The following is a 19,910-nucleotide window of genomic DNA, read 5'->3' as shown; positions in this document are numbered from 1 at the left end:
CATTTGGCCCATTACCTTAAAACAGCCGTTATTTAATAAACACAATAGAAGTGTGCCCCTAGGGCCCATCAGATAAAGAATTGCCTTCCAATTCCAGGTGGGTGGCCCCATCCACCCTGCCATGTGGGCTTGGGAGAAAGCTGCAAAGAGGAGTCAGCCAGAGACTCCGGCCGGCCTGTAAGGGCACAAACAGCCAAAACAGGCACCTCTGGACACTGAGAGAACTTTCTACAGATTTGACTGGGCTTTTTCTGCCCTGTGCTGATTAGCTATTTGCTCCAACCTTCCCCCTCCTTCATAGTCTCTTTCTCTTCACCTCAGCTTCACTTCTCTCATCCTTTTCTCCCCTGCCCTGGCCCCCTCAGCCTCCTTCCATTCAATATCCCTTCCCTTTAGCTGATCTCCTCTTACCTGAACCCACCAAAAATCCTGGAACTAGCATGACAGACATTAGCCGCCATCATTTCAAATCACTTTGCTTGTATGTTACATCTCTTCCCCCACCCTTTCTGGCTCTTCGAGTACGGGGACCATTTTTTTGCTCTCTGTTTGTACTCTGCCTACCACAGTGGGGTTCTGGTCCATGACTGGGGCTCCTAGGTGCTACAGGACTAATAAAGAGGAAAAACAGCCTAAAATAATTACCCAACCTTCCTTCTAGATCAGAGGTCGGCGGCCTTTCGGAAGTGGTGTGCCGAGTCTTCATTTATTCACTCTAATTTAAGATTTCATGTGCCAGGTCACACATTTTAACATTTGTAGAAGGTCTCTTTCTATAAATCTATAATCTGTAATTAAACTATTGTTGTATGTAAAGTAAATAAGGCTTTTAAAATGTTCCAGAAGCTTCATTTAAAAATTAATTTAAAATGCAGAGCCCCCCAGACCAGTTGCCAGGACCCAGGCACTGAGTGCCACTGAAAATCAGCTTGCATGCCACCTTCGGCACGCATGCCGTAGGTTGCCTACTCCTGGTCTAGACTGTCTCAATCAAAAACCACTCTGCTTTGCAAGCCACAGGTCCAGACCTTCAAGTATTTCCTTGATTCTCCTGAAAAGGGGCTCCATTGACCTTAGTCCACTGGCTCCACAAATGCTATGAGCTGGCTCACATTTGGTAAGAGCCCAGGGTTTCTCCTGATAGAAGAGGAGGGATGTGATCATTGTTAATTTCTTGGCAACTATACACCAAATCCTTTTAGTCAGCCCCAAAATGGGTATGAGTAGAGAACTCCATTTGCATGTCTACCCTGGGCAAGCCACAACAAATATCTTAACAGTAACTCTATATTTTCCACTAGTTATATCTCTCCCTAAACTGATTTTCATTACCTTGAAGTCAAGTTGTTAGGACCCAAAAATAATTCTGTTTATCAGAGGCAGCACATCTCCCACAATGGGTTTGATAAGACTTACCACATTTCTCAAATAAGCCCTTTCTGCTCTCTGGCCACGATACTTACTGGTGGGGTTATACCTGAAACAAACACTTCTGGGAAAAGCGACAAAGAGTCCTGTGGCATCTCATAGACTAATAGACTTATTGGAGCATAAGCTCACCCACGAAAGCTTATGCTCCAATACATCTGTTCGTCTATAAGGTGCCACAGGACTCTTTGTCGCTTTTTACAGATCCAGACTAACACAGCTACGCCTCTGATACTTCTAGGAAAGTCTTCGCTTTGGTGGTGTCTGTTCTGCCCAACAAGATATCTTGAATTCCTGTCCATTTCCTATTTTAGCTCTGACTTGCGATTTTGATCAATTTATTCTTAAGATTCAAATACTCTCTGTCCAAATTCTGTGCTGTGCATTGGGTGTTGCTACAGAGGAAAAGTTGTAGGAGTAAAGGAATCCTCCCATAATCCCAGCGGCAGAGCCAGTCCATGACTGTTACTGCAGCTGTGAGGCTGCAATTGTACCCAGGAATCTAATATGTTAAGTAGCTTGCCAACACGCTAACCACAATGACAGAAGGATAATTATGGTTGTACCATGCCTCAGGGTCATACTGGATTCTTTCCTGCTTTTGGACATGAATACTGTCATGGTAGCCAGAAATGCCTTCTATTTTCATTTAACTAGAAAACCGCACCTCTCACCCTGCTTCTCTCAGAAGAGATCTTAGCCAACAGCTATCATTCAATCTTGTAGAATAGCCAAATTAGTGTTGCAGTACAATTTACCTAGCACTGAAAGCGACCAGCACAAAAAGGCTGCAATTGATACATTGCTCAGCAGCACATAAAGACTGACTCCAACACAGATAGGTTTTGCAAAATCCATTGAATTTCCATTCACTTAACCAAATTTCCAAATCAGTCGTAAAATACAAAACCCTTAACAAATTGGGACACGGCTACCTCAAAGACTACTTCCCCCTCCATGGCCTAAAACATCTGTAGCACACAGGGCTGTGAAGGAAGGATAGTCCAGTGATTAGGGGCACTAGCCTGGGACTTAGGAGATCTGGATTCAATTCCCTGTTCTGTCACAGACTTTCTGTTTGACCTTGGTCAAATAATTTAGTTTCTCTCTGCCTGAGCTCCCCATCTGTCAAATGTGGATAACAGAATTTCCTTATCCCAACAGTGGTATTGTCGGGAACTCAGATACTATGGTAATGGGGGCCACATACCCAGAAATAGATAGAGACCCAAATTTGAACTCTGAGACTTTAAGCATTCTCGCTGGCAGAATCCTGTTCTTGCTGCTGATTGCAGCCATATAAATACCTAGATAAATAACAAAGAAAGCCAAGGCCTAACAGTGTTAAATGTGTAAAACACACCTTTCTCAGGAATGAGTCTTACAAAAAAAATTAAAAACAAACAAGCTAAAGAAATGCTCTCAACATAATTGTTCTCATTTTCCAGCATAAATCCACTCTCTGCTTGGATACCCTGGTGCTCTAACAGTTACAGTAGACAATGTTAACGATAAAGCAACTCTTACATTGGTTCCTGGGACAGTGCTGATGAGCTCCAGAAGGAGAGTTACTTAGCATAACCAGTGGGGGAGGGTTATCGTTTCTCCCCTAAGGTATGCACTAACTGAAAAGAGTATATGTTATTCAGAAAGCAGTTTTCAGATCCTCTGTCATTGGGTTTCAGAGTTTCAATTGTGTTGGCAGATTCATAGGTTCCACAGCCAAAAGGGACCATTGTGATCACCTAGTCTAATGTCCTATATAACACAGGCCATAGAACTTCCCCAAAATAATTCCTAGAGTATACTTTTTAGAAAAAATATTCAATCCTGATTTTAAAATTGACACATGATAAAAAAATTATCACACTCCTTGATAAACTGTTCCAATGGTTTAATTATTCTCACTGTCAAAAATGTACACTTTATTTCCAGTCTGAATTTGTCTAGCTTCAACTTCCAGTCATTAAATCGTACTATGCCTTTCTCTGCTAGACTGAAGAGCCCATTATTAAGTATTTGTTCCCCATGTAGGTACTTACAGAGTGTAATCAAGTCACCCCTTAACCTTCTCTTTGTTAAGCTAAACAGATTGAGCTCCTTGAGTCTATGACTAGAAGGCATGTTTTCTAATCCTTTAATCATTCTTATGGCTCTTCTCGGAACTCTCTTCAATTTATCAACATCCTTTTTGAATTGTGGGCACCAGAACTGGTCCACAGTATTCCAGCGGCAGTTGCCCCTGTGCCAAATATAGAGGTAAAATAAACTCTCTACTCCTACTCCGCTTGTGTGTCCCAGAATGGCATTACCTTTTTTGGCCAAAGAGTCAAACAAAGAGCTCGTGTTCAGAAGATTATCCAACACCACTCACAGATCTTTTGCGAAGTCATTGCTCCCCAGGATTCTGTAAGGAAGAGGGATGAAGACATGGAGTGACTGATGTACTGGGCAATTCCAGCTCAGCTTTCTGTGATTATATCTGATGGGTATTGCTGCTGTGGTGTTTTACAGAATATTGTGTCAAACGTAAGTGTCAAATATAGTGGCAAGTAAAGCAAGTATAGTGTTGCCTATGCACATCTGCAGTTTTAGAGCATCAATGCCACTAGACTCCCATTGCCATTCATATACACATTTTGGCTCTCCAACACAACAGTGGGCAGTACTGTTATCAACCAATTCATTTTTATGTACTACTGCAGTTCCTCTAGAGAAAGAGTTGAAAAGTCATCCTATAGTTTGGACACATTGAAAAGCAATGTGGTTTAGTCTAGTGGATAAGGCAGTGGACTAAGATTCAGGAGAATGTGGTTCTATTTCCCAGCCCTACCACTGATCTGTTGTGTGATATGGGGCAAAGAACTTCACCTATCTGTGCCTCTGTTTTCGCCTACTACCCACTATCTGTCTTGTCTATTTAGACTATTGACTCTATACAACTGTCTTTCCTGCGTCTGTGGACAGTGGCTACCATAACAGGGCACTAATCTGAACTGGAGCCTCTGGATGCTAATGTAATATAAACAATAATGATAATTATTTTTATAACTATGACAGTAAACATAACCACTCAAAAGAAATATTTGTAAGGAGCCACAGGTCTAAGTTAGTAATAATATAACCAGTAACCTTGATTCCTGATTACCTTTCAGAACCAATGGAGTTCCAGTCTGTCAGCCAAATGCATTCAAAGAAGAATGCCTAGATACAGTCTAGAGACGTGTAAACTATTAGAAGGATCACTGAAAACGTCTAAACTGAATGTGTTATTTAAACAATGCACATTACCATTTATTTTAATTTTCTGTTTCCATTGTAAACTACAAATATCTGAAACTTTATTTCTGAGACTGCTACTGCATAGAGCAAAGTGAACACTTCAAAAATGTACCAGTCTTTCAAAATGAAGAATTCACAGTATGCTCTAAGTAAAGCATCCGAGGCTAATTTTGTAACATGAGCTCAGCAAGTCTTACAAGCTATTTTCCTTCCTGAAGATATTTTTGCTGAATTGATCATTAGTAGCATATAAAAATGCAAATCAAAAATACTGTACACAAGGCTATGCTATTGCTGACATTAAGAAATCATAATACTAAAACATAAAAAGTCTTGTTTGAATAATATACTATTAATAGTATCCTGAACTATAACAGCATTTATCGGTTCTCAAAAAATCTAGGAGGACAGAAATAGATTTGAGTGAATGATTTTCTAAATAACTGTACTATTGAAAAGGAAAATCATCTTAGGAAATGTATATAGCTAACACAATTGGACTGAGCCTCCTTTATTTACCTCATAAACCTCAAATTAAGACTTACGCAAAAGGGCTGAAGCCTCTATTTATCAAGTAGACTTATATGAAATGATTATGTCAGGCTTAAAACATTTCAGACTAGGTCATATCACTCAGCTGCTTGTAAATTATTTCCTCCGAATCTGCCATCGCTCTAGAAAGAAACCAAACCAAATAAAAAATTATGGTGTACTTACCTAGTGCTTTGCAATTGTACTGCACCAGTTGTTTCTCTCTCAGGAACAGGAATTAAAACAATCCAATGTGTACTGCAACTCTGAACACGCAGTCAGTATGCTAGATTCTTAGTCTGTCATAAAAATAAAAAAAAGAGATGGCTCATTAAAGGACCAAATCTGTACAAGCCTGTGCATTTCTGATCAAAACACTCATTAAAAAAACCTTCTGCCTTTTGCACATATCTAAGTTTTGTCACTAGCCTTTATTTCACATTCCTTTAGTTTACAAGACTGATGGATTATATAGGAGCGTCCCTCTTGATCTTAAGTGTTTTCAAAGGAAAAATAATTCAAGTATTTACCTTTACATTTTGATTGAAATTTTCCTTTGGAACTGATCAGGAAAAAGCTACATATTTCTAGGATGTTGTAGTTATAATTCAAAACTAAAGTATTTTTTATTAAACATTAAGGGGCTGATTACACACAAAATAGATGCACAGTTGCACAGCCAAAATACATACCTAATCTGTACACAAAATAATAGAGAGCCACCCAAGGGAGGGAGGGGGAAAGGGAGGCAATTTGCCCCAGGGCCCCCATGAGAGTTTTTTGCGGCCCCTGGAGTGGGGTCCTTCACTTGCTCCAGGACCCCCAGAGCTTCTTCCGCTCTGGGTCTTCGGCGGCGGGGGTCCTTCCACCCTGGGACTCGCCGCCGAAGTGCTGGGTCTTCGGCGGCAATTCGGCGGCCAAAGACCTCAGGTCCCCTGCATCCTCTGGGCAGCCCTGGGCTAATAGCATACACAAATTATCTAAATTAGCTATTTGTGAATTTAATCATTGCAACTGCATGTGCAAAAATAGGCACAGAATTGTGTGTGCATTTTGCACAAGTAATTGTGCATCTAACAAAGTAAAACTTCTCCATGGAAGAATGCTTTTGGCTGAACACTTGTGCTGTGTTACTGCTCCATATTTATTGCAAATAAATCTGATTTCTGTCTTTTGTTTCCTAGTTGTTTCTGACCTGGTATATATATTTAAAGATGCACTTCAATTCTTTCACCCCTCGCATGCTAAAACTTTCCTTTGAGAAGAACAGTTTTTGCAAATATCCATTGTTCTTTGCAAAATTAAATCAATTTCTTGCTTGCTACAAACAATTTAGTATCTAAATTAGTCCATCTATTAGCTTTACATTTACACATTTTCATTTTATTAGGTAAGTAAGTGAGCTTAGGACCTTCTTGCCCAAGAGACCTTCTCTCTCTCTTTGTGCCTTGTTGTAAAAAATGAGATTAGCAGAAACATTTGAACTGAAGTTCCATTGCTCTAACTGCAAAGATGTTGCCAGCCAGATATTCTGTGAGGACCCCATGGCTTTGGAATCACACATTCCCTTGTTCCAAAATACCTTGATGATCTTCATGACATACTGAAAAGCACATCTTTTTCCCCCACACATTTGAAAATGGAGAATCGTAAGGGTGGGAAATTGTTGGTGTAGGAAGGCAGTTTTAAATTTTGATGCTCCTGATTTTCTGATTTGGGGTATATTAAATGGCATAGCTGTATGTAACTGCACCTCTCACCTCCAGAGTGCTTCCTAGCATCCAGGTACACAATTGCAGGGGTTTTCTCAGTCTAGCACCTCTTTAGTTGTTCTTGTGCTGTAATGGTCTGTTGATATACTTGGTGTAGCCCTCTTGTCAGGTCACTGCTCAGTCCATTTCCCTTCCAGGGATTTTAAAAAAAGCTCCCAAACAGGAAATTCAAAATCTAATGGCCTTCAAGTGTATCTCCCAGCATCTGTCTGCAACCTGTCATTCTTGGCCTTTTACTCAACACTCATGCACCCCTTCCTGGTCTGGGGGAGAGGCAGAGGAACCCGGGCACACCTACTCTCTTGTGTTCCAGCCCAAGGACCTTGTTTTAGGCACATAAGGACTGTGTGTTTTTTTGATCCTTCTGCTTCTTCCCTGAACTGTCCCTACAGTCATCCTGATTGATGATGTCTTCACCAGGTCTCTGCTATCCCTGCCTGGAACTGATTGCTCACAGCTTCTCCTTAGCAAGCCATGAAGTACCTTCTCTAAGGCCTTGGCTACATTGGTTGCTGTAACTTTCTCGCTCAGGGGTTTGAAAAAAACACACCCCTGAGCGCTGCAAAATACAGCGCTGTAAAGCGCCAGCGTAAACAGTGCCGCAGCGCTGAGAGCGCGGCTCCCAGCGCTGCAAGCTAATCCCCATTAGGAGGTGGAGTATGGGCAGCACTGGGAGAACTCTCTCCCAGCACTGGCGCTGCGACCACACTCGCACTTCAAAGAGCTGCTGCGGCAGCACTCCCGCAGCAGCGCTTTGAAGTTTCGAGTGTAGCCAAGCCCTTATCATTCCCAGCCCTCCTCTGAAGTAGCTGGGCTATGTGTGAGCAGTACCATTAGAGCAGTAGGTATCTCCGTGCTCCAGGCAGGAGTTCCCGCTCAGCCCTCTTCTATGACTTGGGGTTTGTGTCTCAAGCCTCTTGCTTGGAATAGGCAGCTGCAAGGCTTTATCCAGCTCCCTTTAACTGAACACCCTCTCCACTTAGTCTGTCAGTCTGCCAGCCTTCTCCAGACAGTGTGGCCCTGCTGTGAGGGAGGCAGTCTTTATACTGGTCCCCTTCTCCTGACTCCTCCCCAACTGATGGGGTGAGAGGATCCTTGCCCTGCCCTCTCTGCAAGGCTTTGGGCCTTTAAAGATACGTCAGGATTCCTTCCTCAAGCATCATGAATTCCTGGGACTCTAAGGTCTCCCTATATATCTAGTGGACCCTTCTGAGCCCTTAAAGGGCCATGCCAGGTGGCTGGGTGGGCTGACCAGTAGAAGTCACTGCCCTCCATGGACATGGACTATGTTGGAATCACATGGACTATATTGGAATATAGAGTTTGAAATTCTGTTAAGAGGACTTATGGGCTAGGGGCCAAGATTTTAAGTTTTGGCTCAGTGCAAATGAAATGGTTAATTCATCATTACCTCACACACATTATGTGGTTTAATTATTTGTAAAAAATGCTTTAATATTCTTGTTTTAAAAGTGCTTATGTTTGTCACAGTTTCAGGTTTAACTGACTCCCTCCTGTTCTTCCTTGAGGGTGCCGACTCAAGGTTTAGGCTTCTCAGCTATCACCTCTCATGGAGCAGAGACCCACATCTCTCTCCCTTCAGAGGAGAGGTTTGCTGTCTCTCTGCACTTCACTGCTATTTCCAAGCAGGTCTGACCGGGGTCGATTCATGCTAAATACTTACCCACAGGTCACCTATTACTCTTATGGGGCCCTAGAAAGCCAGTTAGTACCCCCACTGCAAGGGTTAGTACCCCCACCCCGAGACAGAATGTCCTGTCCATTTGCTGAATTAGACAGATTGCCGCAAGTCAATTTAAACCCAGCTTTTTTTTTTTAAATAATAAAATCCCTTTTCTTTGTTAGTTTCTGGAAAACCCAGTTTGAACCAGTATATGCAAACCTCCTTGGAAGGGTTCCTCCCTGGAGATGTTTACAACCTAACTGATTCACCTTAATCAACCCCCAATGTTTTTTGTTCCTGGAGCAGTGGGAACTGTCCTCACTGCAGCTGCACACAATCCCTTGCCCACAGTGATACATGAACTTAATACCATATGATTCCCAAAGATAGGCTGCAATGTCACAATCTATACAAGTGCAGCATATTTCTATTACTTGTGACAAAGTTCCTCCTCTACTTTGGTGGGTCCTGCGCTCATTGGCAGATTTGCTCATCTCAGTGATCTTCCCCACAGTTCGGGTCAACTCCTCCTGTGTCTGATCAGGAGTTGGGAGGTTTGGGGGGAAACTGGGCCAGTCCTCTATTCCTGGTTCCAGCTCAGGGCCCTGTGGATTGCAGCTGTCTATAGTGCCTCCTGTAACAGCTGCATGACAGCTACAACTCCCTGGGCTACTTCCCCATGGCCTCCTCCAAACACCTTTTTTCTCCTCACCACAGGAACTTCCTCCTGGTGTCTGATAACGCTTGTCCTCCTTAGTCCTCCAGCAGCACACCCTCTCACTCTCAGCTCCTTGCACCTCTTGCTCCCAGCTCCTCACATGCACTTCATCTCCTCTGGCTTCCCCCTGCCTGACCGGAGTGAGCTCCTTTTTAAACTCAGGTGCCCTTATTAGCCTGCCTTGACTGGCTGCAGGTGTTCTAATCAGCCTGTCTGCCTTCATTGGTTCTAGCAGGTTCCTGATTACTCTAGTGCAGCCCCTGCTCTGGTCACTCAGGGAACAGAAAACTATTCATCCAGTGACCCGTATATTTGCCCTCTACCAGACTCCTGTACCCAACTGGCCTGGGTCTGTCACATATCTTAGAATTGTTACATACCGTCAAATGCACTAAAGGCATTCTCAAGTGACCAATTGTTACATCAGACATTATCAATTATTTTTAAAGTATGCTCAGTGTTCTAGCATGGTCTAAGCATGAACAGTACAGTATTCTGTGCCTGCTGTCTTGAAATCTCCCTTGCATAGAGTCCCTTTTCAACCTATCCCAGAAGCAGTAAACAAATTGAATTAGGGAACGTACAAGCATGACAGATTCAATGGATTGATTTTGAACTGAAGCAGATTTATATTTGGGGGGCTCTTTTACTACCACTGGCTCCTATTATTCCTGATGACCAATCTCCCTTCCACCCAGCTATTACCAGCTTTGCATTCTTCCTCATTCATTTAGATATTTACTGCTTCTTCATTCAGATCAGACCCTGTACCTTCCCACCCAACTACCATTATTTGATTTGGATGGATTCTTCCTTGTCCCCCTGCACAACCTTCCTTGTCAGACTGTCTTCATCTTTCCCAAGTGTTCAAACATTTGCCTATATCACAGTTGAGCCCCACATTACTGGAGCTTCCAGGGACTGCATCGAAGGTGAAGAGGCAGAGTAGCCTTTTTAAGGGGTGTTCAAGCTGCAACTCAGGCTAGTGTTGTGAAAATCCATTTATCAAATATTTTATTTACGCATAAACATTTTGTTCACAATTATAGATGAATGTAAATTTAACTTCAAAAATCTTTTCAGTCTGTCTTTCCTTGGTTATTATGTGAAACTATATTTCTTACTAAGAGTCCTATGAAGGCCCTTTGATCTATGTCCAGGGGCCCTATGACGACACCACAGTGGCGACACTTCAGTGTGCTTAGGCATTTACAACTCTTTCTGTTCTTTGCCTATTGTAACACTGAGGTTACACAAGTAGCATCACACAGGCATTGATACACAAGCATCATTAGTTAGCCATATAAACTGCACAATGAAAGGAACAATGATAATCCACATTGGTTCATTCCTTTTTATTAATTCCTGCTAGCAGGAGCAGCAAGATTATTGAAAATCCTTCTGTGCTACATGAGGTCTGCACAGCAGAAAGACATCTGGGAAAAACATCAAAGGAAGTAAAATACCCTTTGGAACTTAAATAGCAGGTGAACCTTCATTTTTCACACTCTCCATCAGTTTACATCAGACCTGCTGGATTTCACTTACCTATAGTAGTTTGAGATTCTTAATTAAGATGGAGGCAAATACTACTTCCACAGGGCTCATGACTTGGGGTATGAAGAACCTGCTCCCACTGAATACAAGGGAGTTTTGACTGTATTTAAATGGGAGTTTAACAGGATGTTTGTGATTTGTGATGCCCACAGATATTCCAGGGGAAAAACATTGCTGGGAGAAAGACATTGTAATAACAAACGCTATTTGAGAGTCAATGAGTAGCTGAGAGTTGTAGATGTCCCCCAGTCCTATTAATCTCCATGGAATATTCTGGGTCATGGCCACTATTATTATCTTCAGATGAATCTTTACAAAAATACACAAAAGTATTTTTCTCCTGTTTCATCTGATAGCATGGAGCGTGATGTCAGCACATCACAGACATCAGCATAAGCACCACATGTATTAGTGACGCTGATTTAAGCAGAAGAGTGTTCCTCAGAAGCAGTCACTGATTCTGCCCCGCAGCATGATTACACAATGCACCAAATGGACACCACCAATGGAATCCTTCTCTCTCTCTAAAGGGAAAGTGTGTTCCCAAGGATTATGCCATCCCATTCACGTCCAAACAAGATCTTCATGAAGGTCACTGGTGTCTCACTCCCTTCCCTGGAGACAAAGGAGGCCATAAATGCAACTTGCACACATGCATTTTTAGTTTATTGAAGCTGCAGTTTCATTAGGTACTTGGAGAGCATTTCTAGGTTGAGGAAGTGTTCTGTTCATCTTATCATGTATTTCACAGGCAGAGTTGCACAAAGAAATTAACACACAAGGCACTAAGTGACAGTGAGGTTTTTCAAAGTTAAGGCTGATACTGCTTAACTCATCTTCTTATGCCTTCACAATACAATTATTGTAATTAAAGACAGGATAAATCTATTAGCTCATTGAATCCATCCTGTTGGAAACTTTATGTAGTGTTCCCCAAAAGAGGATGTTTACAGATATTAAACCAATATTAGTTTGGACCTTAGCCAAAAAGACCAAGGAAAAAAGGCAGCACACATTGTATTAGAAGCCAAGTATAAATAACTCCACTGCAATAAAAGGAGGCAGATAAGGCAGCTTTGAATTTAACTTTTCTTGCTTCAGACAATTTGGGTCAAACTGAATTATTTAAAAAACAAAATTATTTTAAAACCAAACTAACCAAATGTTTCTCTGAAGTGCCTATTAACTGAGAAAATACAACAGAAAGATTGATCAGGCAGTGATTCATTCACAGCATTAGTTATTTAATAGGACAGTCGAGACCTATGATGTAAATGTGTATTTAGAACATATTTAGTATGTATACCAAGTGTGTACAATGCAAAGCAGATGCTCCTGTCACGTGAAAGAGCACAATTTCAGCATTTAGTGTTCCATCTATGTTTGTTTCCTCATTTTTGATAATATAACAACAGTGGAATTCTCTCACAGATTGAGTGATTACATTCTGTAAGACTGTCCTACCTGGAAACTGTGGAGGATGGAGTCCTTTCGCAGCTTCTATAAGGGGTTCCGAGTCACTGAATCTGCATATGCACAGATCTGGTAGTTTGTTCCCCAGCCTATCCTCAATGCCCTCCTTCTTTTTTGTACTTTCAGAGAGATATGGTGAATCCTCCCTTCACTCAGACTGTGCCCACTACTATCTGCATAGTATTATTGTACTGCTTCCATGATACATCCTCTGTCTGCAATGAATTTCACTTGAAAGTGAGTACACCATATTAGAGATAAAGTTCTTGAGAAATGTTTTTTGGTGCTCCACCGGTGCCTCATGGAAATGTAAAAATCACAAAAATATTCTATTTAGAGAAAATTCTGCTTGTTTTTTGGTATTTGTTAACTTGTTCTTTACTCCTAGGCAACAAATTGTTTAAAAACAGTCTTTGCTCTTTAAGTATGTGACTGTTCCTGCTTATTATTCTCACTTGAAATAATTCTAGACCCAATGCAGAAAGGTACCTAACCACATCCTTAACTTTCAGCACATAAACAGTCCCATTGAAATCAACAGGACTGCCTGTGCTTACATTTAAGCACATGCTTAAGCACTTTCCAGAACAAGTGACCCTGTTTGTAACATTATAATTAGTTGCAAAGGACAGGTTTATGACATTAACAGAGGAGTATAAATTTAGGGGAGGAAGATTTAAAAATGCCTGTTTCAATCTAAAAACATCCAAAGAGATCAGAAAGCAGGGAAGAAAAGAAACCACAAAAATAAAACATCTAAGAATTGTTTCTATATAGAACGTTTTCTCAAAGTTTTCGATGAGGCATAAGTGCCTCTTTAAAAATTAAATTGGTTTTATGCAAAAAACCAAAAATCTTAAAACTGGTAATCTTTTTCATTATTAAAGCACTCATACATATTTGCTCCTGTGCTAAGACACTTGTGTGCCAAGTTACAAACTTCTACAAAACTGGATTTATAATGGTAATGAAAGAAAATATAAAGAATCACTTTGACGTCTCCATATATTTCTTTGAAGCTTTAAAATTTGATCCTAAATTCTCAGAAAAACAAATTTTCATAATAATTTCACATTAGAACATAAGACATCCGTCAAAGAAGCCACAATATGTCTGTTTACAATTTACACTATAAAACTCTGCGTCATATTTAAACAATGTCATTGGTTTAATTCATCCACTTTCAGAAGCTGTGTTGTCTGCCAAAAAACATGGAATAATTATGTACATGGAGATCATTTCTTTTTAATTCATTATCTCTCCACAATACACCATATATTTTACAATGAGAACAGACACAATACGAATTCTAAGAACTAGCTCTCGGGTAAGGGTAAACAATGCCAAAGAGGACAATCTGACTGATTTATTGAGTGAATTCCTTGCCTGCTCTATGGTACAGCAATTCCAAAGAATCCATGGCCAGGATGGTTAAAGCATTTGTAAGAGCACAGCAATGTCCTTACAGGCAAGAGGTGCACATTTCTGCTTATCTTCATTTTCTTTAAAAAAAAATAAAATAAAATTCAATGTAAAAATTGCAAAAATAGAAAATATTTCTACACTACATACAAAATTAAGGCAAACTTGTAACACTGGTGTTTGATATTACTCGCAATAAAGTTGTCTAATAAGAAACTAACGCTCCCAATTTTCTGAACACCCTGTAAATAAAATAATTCTTCTAAGGTCTGATACTGCAGGCCTTCTACAGGCAAAATCACATTAAAGTTTTAGCTTGAAGAGTAATATTAAAATTGATATCCTTGGGGCCATCTTTTGTGCATGCTGCAGCACTGAGCACATTAATAAAAACAAATGAATGGGAGTTTTGCCAGTGTAAAGACAGAAAGACTGGGTGCTAATGCAGTCTAATATGTATAATCTAATGTGAAAATTGGTCAATAGAAGGAGTCTGTGGAAATTTTACTGATTTTTTTGGTTTTGTTTTTTAAATATACTTGAAAAATCAAGACATTACACGAAGAAACTGAGGTGATAAAAGAGATTGAGAGCTTTGCCTTTTCCACCCTGTCTAAATTAAGCAAGCATTTAAGAAATGGAGCTATACTGGTTATCCACAGATCTCTGGAAGTTCAATGACTTGAGAAATATAGGGATCTACTACTACTGCATTTCTTGAAGTGTGGTATTACAGTATTGCATAGAGGCCCCAACTGAGATTGGACCTCACTGTGCCAGGCATTGTCTATACACATAGTAAAATACAGTCCCTGCTTGGAACAGCATACAAATCTAAACAGACAAGACAAAGGATAGGAGGGGAAACTGAGGCACTGTGACTTATACAAGTCACATGGCAGGTCAGTGGCAGAACCTCCTGAGTCCCAGTCCATAGCCTCATCCATTGGAAGACCATCCAGGGCACACGAGTTTCTCTTTTAAAAATTCAAAATAATTTTACGATATTTGCAATATTCAGTTTAATTTTAAACCTTTTTTCCCCTGTCCTTGACCACAGTTAATACATTCATAGACTTCAATAGCTTGTTCGGTCCTAAATGTGTAGTTGTTTGTAAAATAGCCGTGAAAGCTCTGAATTAGCAGCTTAATAAAATTCTAATAATTCTATTGTAGTTTTTCAAGTCATTTTCATTCGTATGGAAATTAGTTAAATAAATGATTACATGAAAGATTGTACCTTAAATTGATTAAACAACCCTGTCCTGGGCAGTTGTACAAGAAGCCAACCATCCTGATGTCTCCTTTAATAATGCCCATAATAAACACTCCAGCTAAATGAGTTTTGTTTCTCTATTCCAGAATCTTACATTTTTTGTGGGGAGTTGGGGTTTTTTAAGAGCTATATATTTGTTCTGTCTGAATTTATCTGCAGGGCCAAATTTTCAAATCAGACACTGAATTGTGTGGAAGTAAATCAACATAGTAACATAAGAACGGCCATACTGGGTCAGACCCAAGGTCCATCTAGCCCAGTATCCTGTCTTCTGACAGTGACCAATGCCAGGTCACCCAGAGGGAACAAACAGAATGAATGAACCAGTTTGCCAATACAAATGCAAGGGTCTGCAGGTTCAAGTACTGTATCAAGTATGAATTGAAAAATCTGGTCCTTGTAGTTTTACCTTCATACAGTTGGACTGGAAGTTTAATGGGTTAAAAAACCCAAATGAATAGAGCTCAGCAGTTTAGTTATATTTACATAATCATAATCCATATGTATTCATGTAATCCCAGGTCTGAACTCCATCAAGGAGTTCAGAGACAGCATGCTCTAGTGGCTTTGAGCAAGGGACTGGACATCTGGTGACTTGACTATATCCCTCACTCTCTGCCAATGATGTGCTGTGTAACCTTAGACAGTGGTTCATGAGCAATATATGATGCAACAAGGAGGCAGAGCTGTCAGAAAAGTAGTATATTTAATAAAGCTGTTTCCAAGAAAACATGCTCAGGATTTTGCTGTTTCTATACCACATGCAGAAGCAACCCATAGACTTACACTCAAACCCCAGCTTCTAGTTCCTCCTGAAACCCAATTCTCTTTCTCCAGTACAACTCATCAGACTACAGACTAGTCATTTAACTTTTCCACCTTATCTGCTCTAGCAAAATTAGTACCCATATTCCTAAACTGCTAGTGTGGAGGACAAGCCTCAAGGATTTTTTACAGCATGCTATGACAATCAGGCTTGAACATGAGGATACACATTACTCCTCACTCAGAAATAAAGAATAAAAAGATGATGACATACGATACTTAGCAGGCTTGCTTCTAAATAGAGGGTCAAATTATCAAAATAGGGGCTTTATACTTACATAAGCAATGATGTCTATACTATCAGTTCTAGGTTCAAATGCTAGTACACTCATAAATGATTGCATTCATGTAATTAGGAGACAGATTGAGTTCCATTTGAAAATTTGCATTAGGATACTATTCATGTCTATCAACATCCTTTTAAAAGGTCAACTGGATTTTTTTTTTCAAAGTTTAGATCTGAGTTGCTATTCCCATCTTATATGCAGCTGCTCATTCACAAGGGTCTGCTTTAGGGAGTTTAATCTATCAACAAGCATGCATGTATTTTCTGCATTGGGCAGTGCACAAATTACATTCTGCAGGACAACTCATAACTCAAGAGAATACCACACTGTGTCCTTCCTGTTTGCTGATACAATAAAATGATTTCATTTTGGTCTAAAAGACATAACAATGTCCCCTTAAGTAATAAATATCCTATAAGCAGACAATTTAGAATCTCTGACATGCCCATGAATACTACCATCTGACCAGGAAAACTAGAAAAATAAAACGGTAATGGAGTTAAAAAGAGCAAATAGATATAAAGCAGGAGAGCAGAATATATGAGAAGTTATCAAAGACTTCGAAGGCCTAGTGATCAATGTTTTTGAACAAAAGAGAGCAAGTCCTAATGCAGCTATGAAGATGAAATAAAATACTGTATATTTACTATTAGTGAACTTTAGTCATACTTCTCAATACACACAGGTTCATGACAAGAACAATCATGGTTAATTAGGAATTCTGTATTATTTCTCCTCCTTTTGTGCTTAATTATATATAGCAATAAACAAATACAAAGGTGCAACATATACAAATACATTACAACAGTTTTGTGACTTAGTCTTTTGTAGTTCTCAACTTCAACTGCTGACTGTATTATGTCTAATTCAAACATGTAATTTTAGCTCTTAAGCAAGTCTTTCATGCTGTAAATCATGAGTAGAATTAACAATATAAACTAAGGTGATGTATGCTTTCCTGCTGCTCAGCTAACTGTGTTACTGAAAGGAATTGTGGTTACAAAATTGCATTTATTTTTCCATAATACTGATCATCCAAGTCACTCTCATTTGGAGGAAGGCATATTTATTTTGATATGTTTTGCGAACAGTTTTTAATTATATAACATCGTTTAATGCAGGGTTGAAAGTTCATTATCCAACACAAAGGTAGTTTATTCTCTAAACTCCATGACTGTAAGAGGATATATGGAATAGTTAAGATAAACAACAAAAAGAAATGAAATATATATATATATATATATATATATATTATATATATATATATATATATATATATATATATACACACACACACACACACACACACACACACACCCTGAGGGCTAGCTGGCTCAGGGATTTGCTAATGGAATTCAGAGCCTTTTACTTCTTAGTCACTGGCTTCATTACGGCCAAAGTCAGTAATAACTGAAAGCTGTTACTAAAACCAAGGTGTTGGCCTATGTGAAATTAGTTTGTTGGTCCAAGGCCTGTTCCTAATTGAAAAGATCTATTTTTTTTTTAATCGTATGGTTGGAACTCTTGCAGGCAGTCTAAGCAGAGAGGCTGAGGACTGAATGGACAGAGAATGCATTACCTCCTCTTCTTTCTGAGCTCTTTTCAGAGAAGATCTGAGGCGCACTAACACAGGGGTTTATGTGTAATAGAGTTGGTGGCTGTAGTTTAGTTACAAGTGGGTGGTAAAGCATTTCAGTAAAGTATTTGATACTGTATTACAAAATGTGTCATGAGAACATAATCCAAATTTGTTGGGATGGTAGTTCTGTCATACAGATTGAAAACTGGTTGAGATAAAGAGTTACAAAAAGACAGTGCATTGGCTAAGTAAGGTACCTAGCGGTATGTGCAAAGGTCAGTGTTGCTAGTCCAGTCTTATTTAATCTCCTCCCTACTAGTCTAGAAGAGGAAGAAAATAACATGTTAATGAAATTTGCAATTGCTACTAGAGGTGCAATGCCGTTGAAGAGAGAGAAATAATAGAGAGAGACAGAAAATAAAAAAAATAAAATGAAATTCAAGTGAAAAAGTCAAGAGGGGAGTGGGGGAGGAAGAGCTTGTCATTTGCCCAGTTGTGGTAAAAATTAGCTCCTTAGGAAGGAAATGATTACCTCTGCGATGTAATATTGCTGTCAAAGGAGAACATCTGGGCAGGTATGACACAAGAAAGGGTTGGGGCCAACCAGATGGGTTCTTACGCAACAACTTCAACAGCCCCTGGGTCCAGTGCATACACAAGACAACCAACTGCTGTAGACTAGTGGAGATGTTTTGCAGTAGAATGATTTAAGTGCAAAGATTCATAGCTAAATATTATATCTTGGCTAAGAAAATGAATTAGAGAGGGTAAGCATGGAACACATAAGCCTTTTCAAATATTCAAACTGAATCAACACAAAGGTGATTAAGTATTACTGAATATACTACATAAGGGAATATCCCTGCGGTTGCTCTAATCTATGCTGGGTCACTGTGGAACTCAAAGGCCATCCAGCAGCCAGAGACTGAAGGACAACAGAATAACCCTGGACATACTCCTGCACTTCACCAGGACTTGCAAGAGAAGGGAGGATTGCAGCCAGCTACAGTAATTCTACTTCAGTTGGGGGAATCCTCCAACAGATTTGGTGGCTTTGCGGTCACTCTGAACTGCCAGATCAGAACAAATGAGAGAATCTGGAATTCTAGATTATCTTTCATTAAAAAGAAGAAGACATTACCTCAGATCCCTTGGAATACTGTTGTTGTGTCATAAAGCATCTACAGGTTTTTTTCATTTAACCAAGGTCTTCCCTTAAGTGCGTCTCTTCCTGGTGCCTATTTTCTATTCTATTCTATATAAGTTCTTATACCACGCTCATCACTGTAGGATCCGAGTGCCTTCCACTAATGCATTACACATCTGTCACGTGTGTTGTTTGTTCTGTCATCTTCTCCTCAGAGGGAGATGCATATGCAGTGGACTCTCTTAGTTTGGTAGGTTGGGTTTTATTTTTTGGTTTGGGTTTTTGTTTTTAAATATAAATATACTGGTTGCTCTGTGTTTATATTAGAGAAGGTGCATGGTTAAAGAAATGCTGCTTGTATCTGGAGTGGAAAGTAGCAAGGTTTCTGATGATCCACAGTTGTTGGGGGGAGTTCATTACGGCATCAGGAAATGCAGAAAAGTTTACAGTGAAAGAGATGTCACAGAGGGCCAACACTGCAAGGTTCTGAGTTCCTCCTCCTTTTTCTGGCAGCACTTAGCACACTGAAGGATGATACTCATAATGTACAAGTTGAAATAGTATCCACAAAGATTCTTATCTTCAAATGATCAAATCACTCTGGAGCAATGTAATCCTGCAACCAAGCATGAGAAAGACTATGGATTCAGTAAAAAGAACAGGAGTACTTGTGGCACCTTACAGACTAACAAATTTATTTCAGCATGTCTCTAAGGGGCCACAAGTACTCCTGTTCTTTTTGCAGATACAGACTAACACGGCTGCTACTTTGAAACCCATGGATTCAGTGCTGCCTACTAATATTTAGCTCTACATCATCTTTGTAAAGGAATCATTTCCTGCGCTTGTGAACCCATTCCTACATGATTTCTCAGCTCAGAGATCTTCAAGTGAAGAGGAAACAACTGCACATGAGTTTATTTTATGCT

At 39.9% G+C, this 19,910-nt stretch overlaps 2 protein-coding genes across 2 annotated transcripts in view; both read right to left on the bottom strand.

Annotated features, from left to right (window-relative positions):
* The window catches only part of SLC26A7 (solute carrier family 26 member 7), a 157,429-nt gene extending 151,936 nt beyond the window's left edge, over positions 1 to 5,493 (bottom strand). The window contains exons 1-2 of the mRNA XM_030553435.1: positions 5,428 to 5,493; positions 3,741 to 3,835 (exon numbers count right to left, since the gene is read on the bottom strand). The gene's annotated coding sequence lies outside the window, so the exon portion shown is untranslated. The remainder of the gene's footprint in view (positions 1 to 3,740; positions 3,836 to 5,427) is intronic.
* A 6,158-nt stretch (positions 5,494 to 11,651) lies between these two features.
* LRRC69 (leucine rich repeat containing 69) overlaps positions 11,652 to 19,910 on the bottom strand; it is a 38,860-nt gene continuing 30,601 nt past the window's right edge. The window contains 1 exon segment of the mRNA XM_030553433.1: positions 11,652 to 13,947. Coding sequence (XP_030409293.1) covers positions 13,837 to 13,947 — 111 coding nt within the window. The 3' untranslated portion in view covers positions 11,652 to 13,836.

The sequence above is a fragment of the Gopherus evgoodei genome, chromosome 2, assembly GCF_007399415.2.
Source record: "Gopherus evgoodei ecotype Sinaloan lineage chromosome 2, rGopEvg1_v1.p, whole genome shotgun sequence".
NCBI classification, from domain to species: Eukaryota; Metazoa; Chordata; order Testudines; family Testudinidae; genus Gopherus; species Gopherus evgoodei.
Note: the sequence above shows the minus strand (reverse complement) of the source record. Positions and strands in the feature narration are given on the sequence as shown.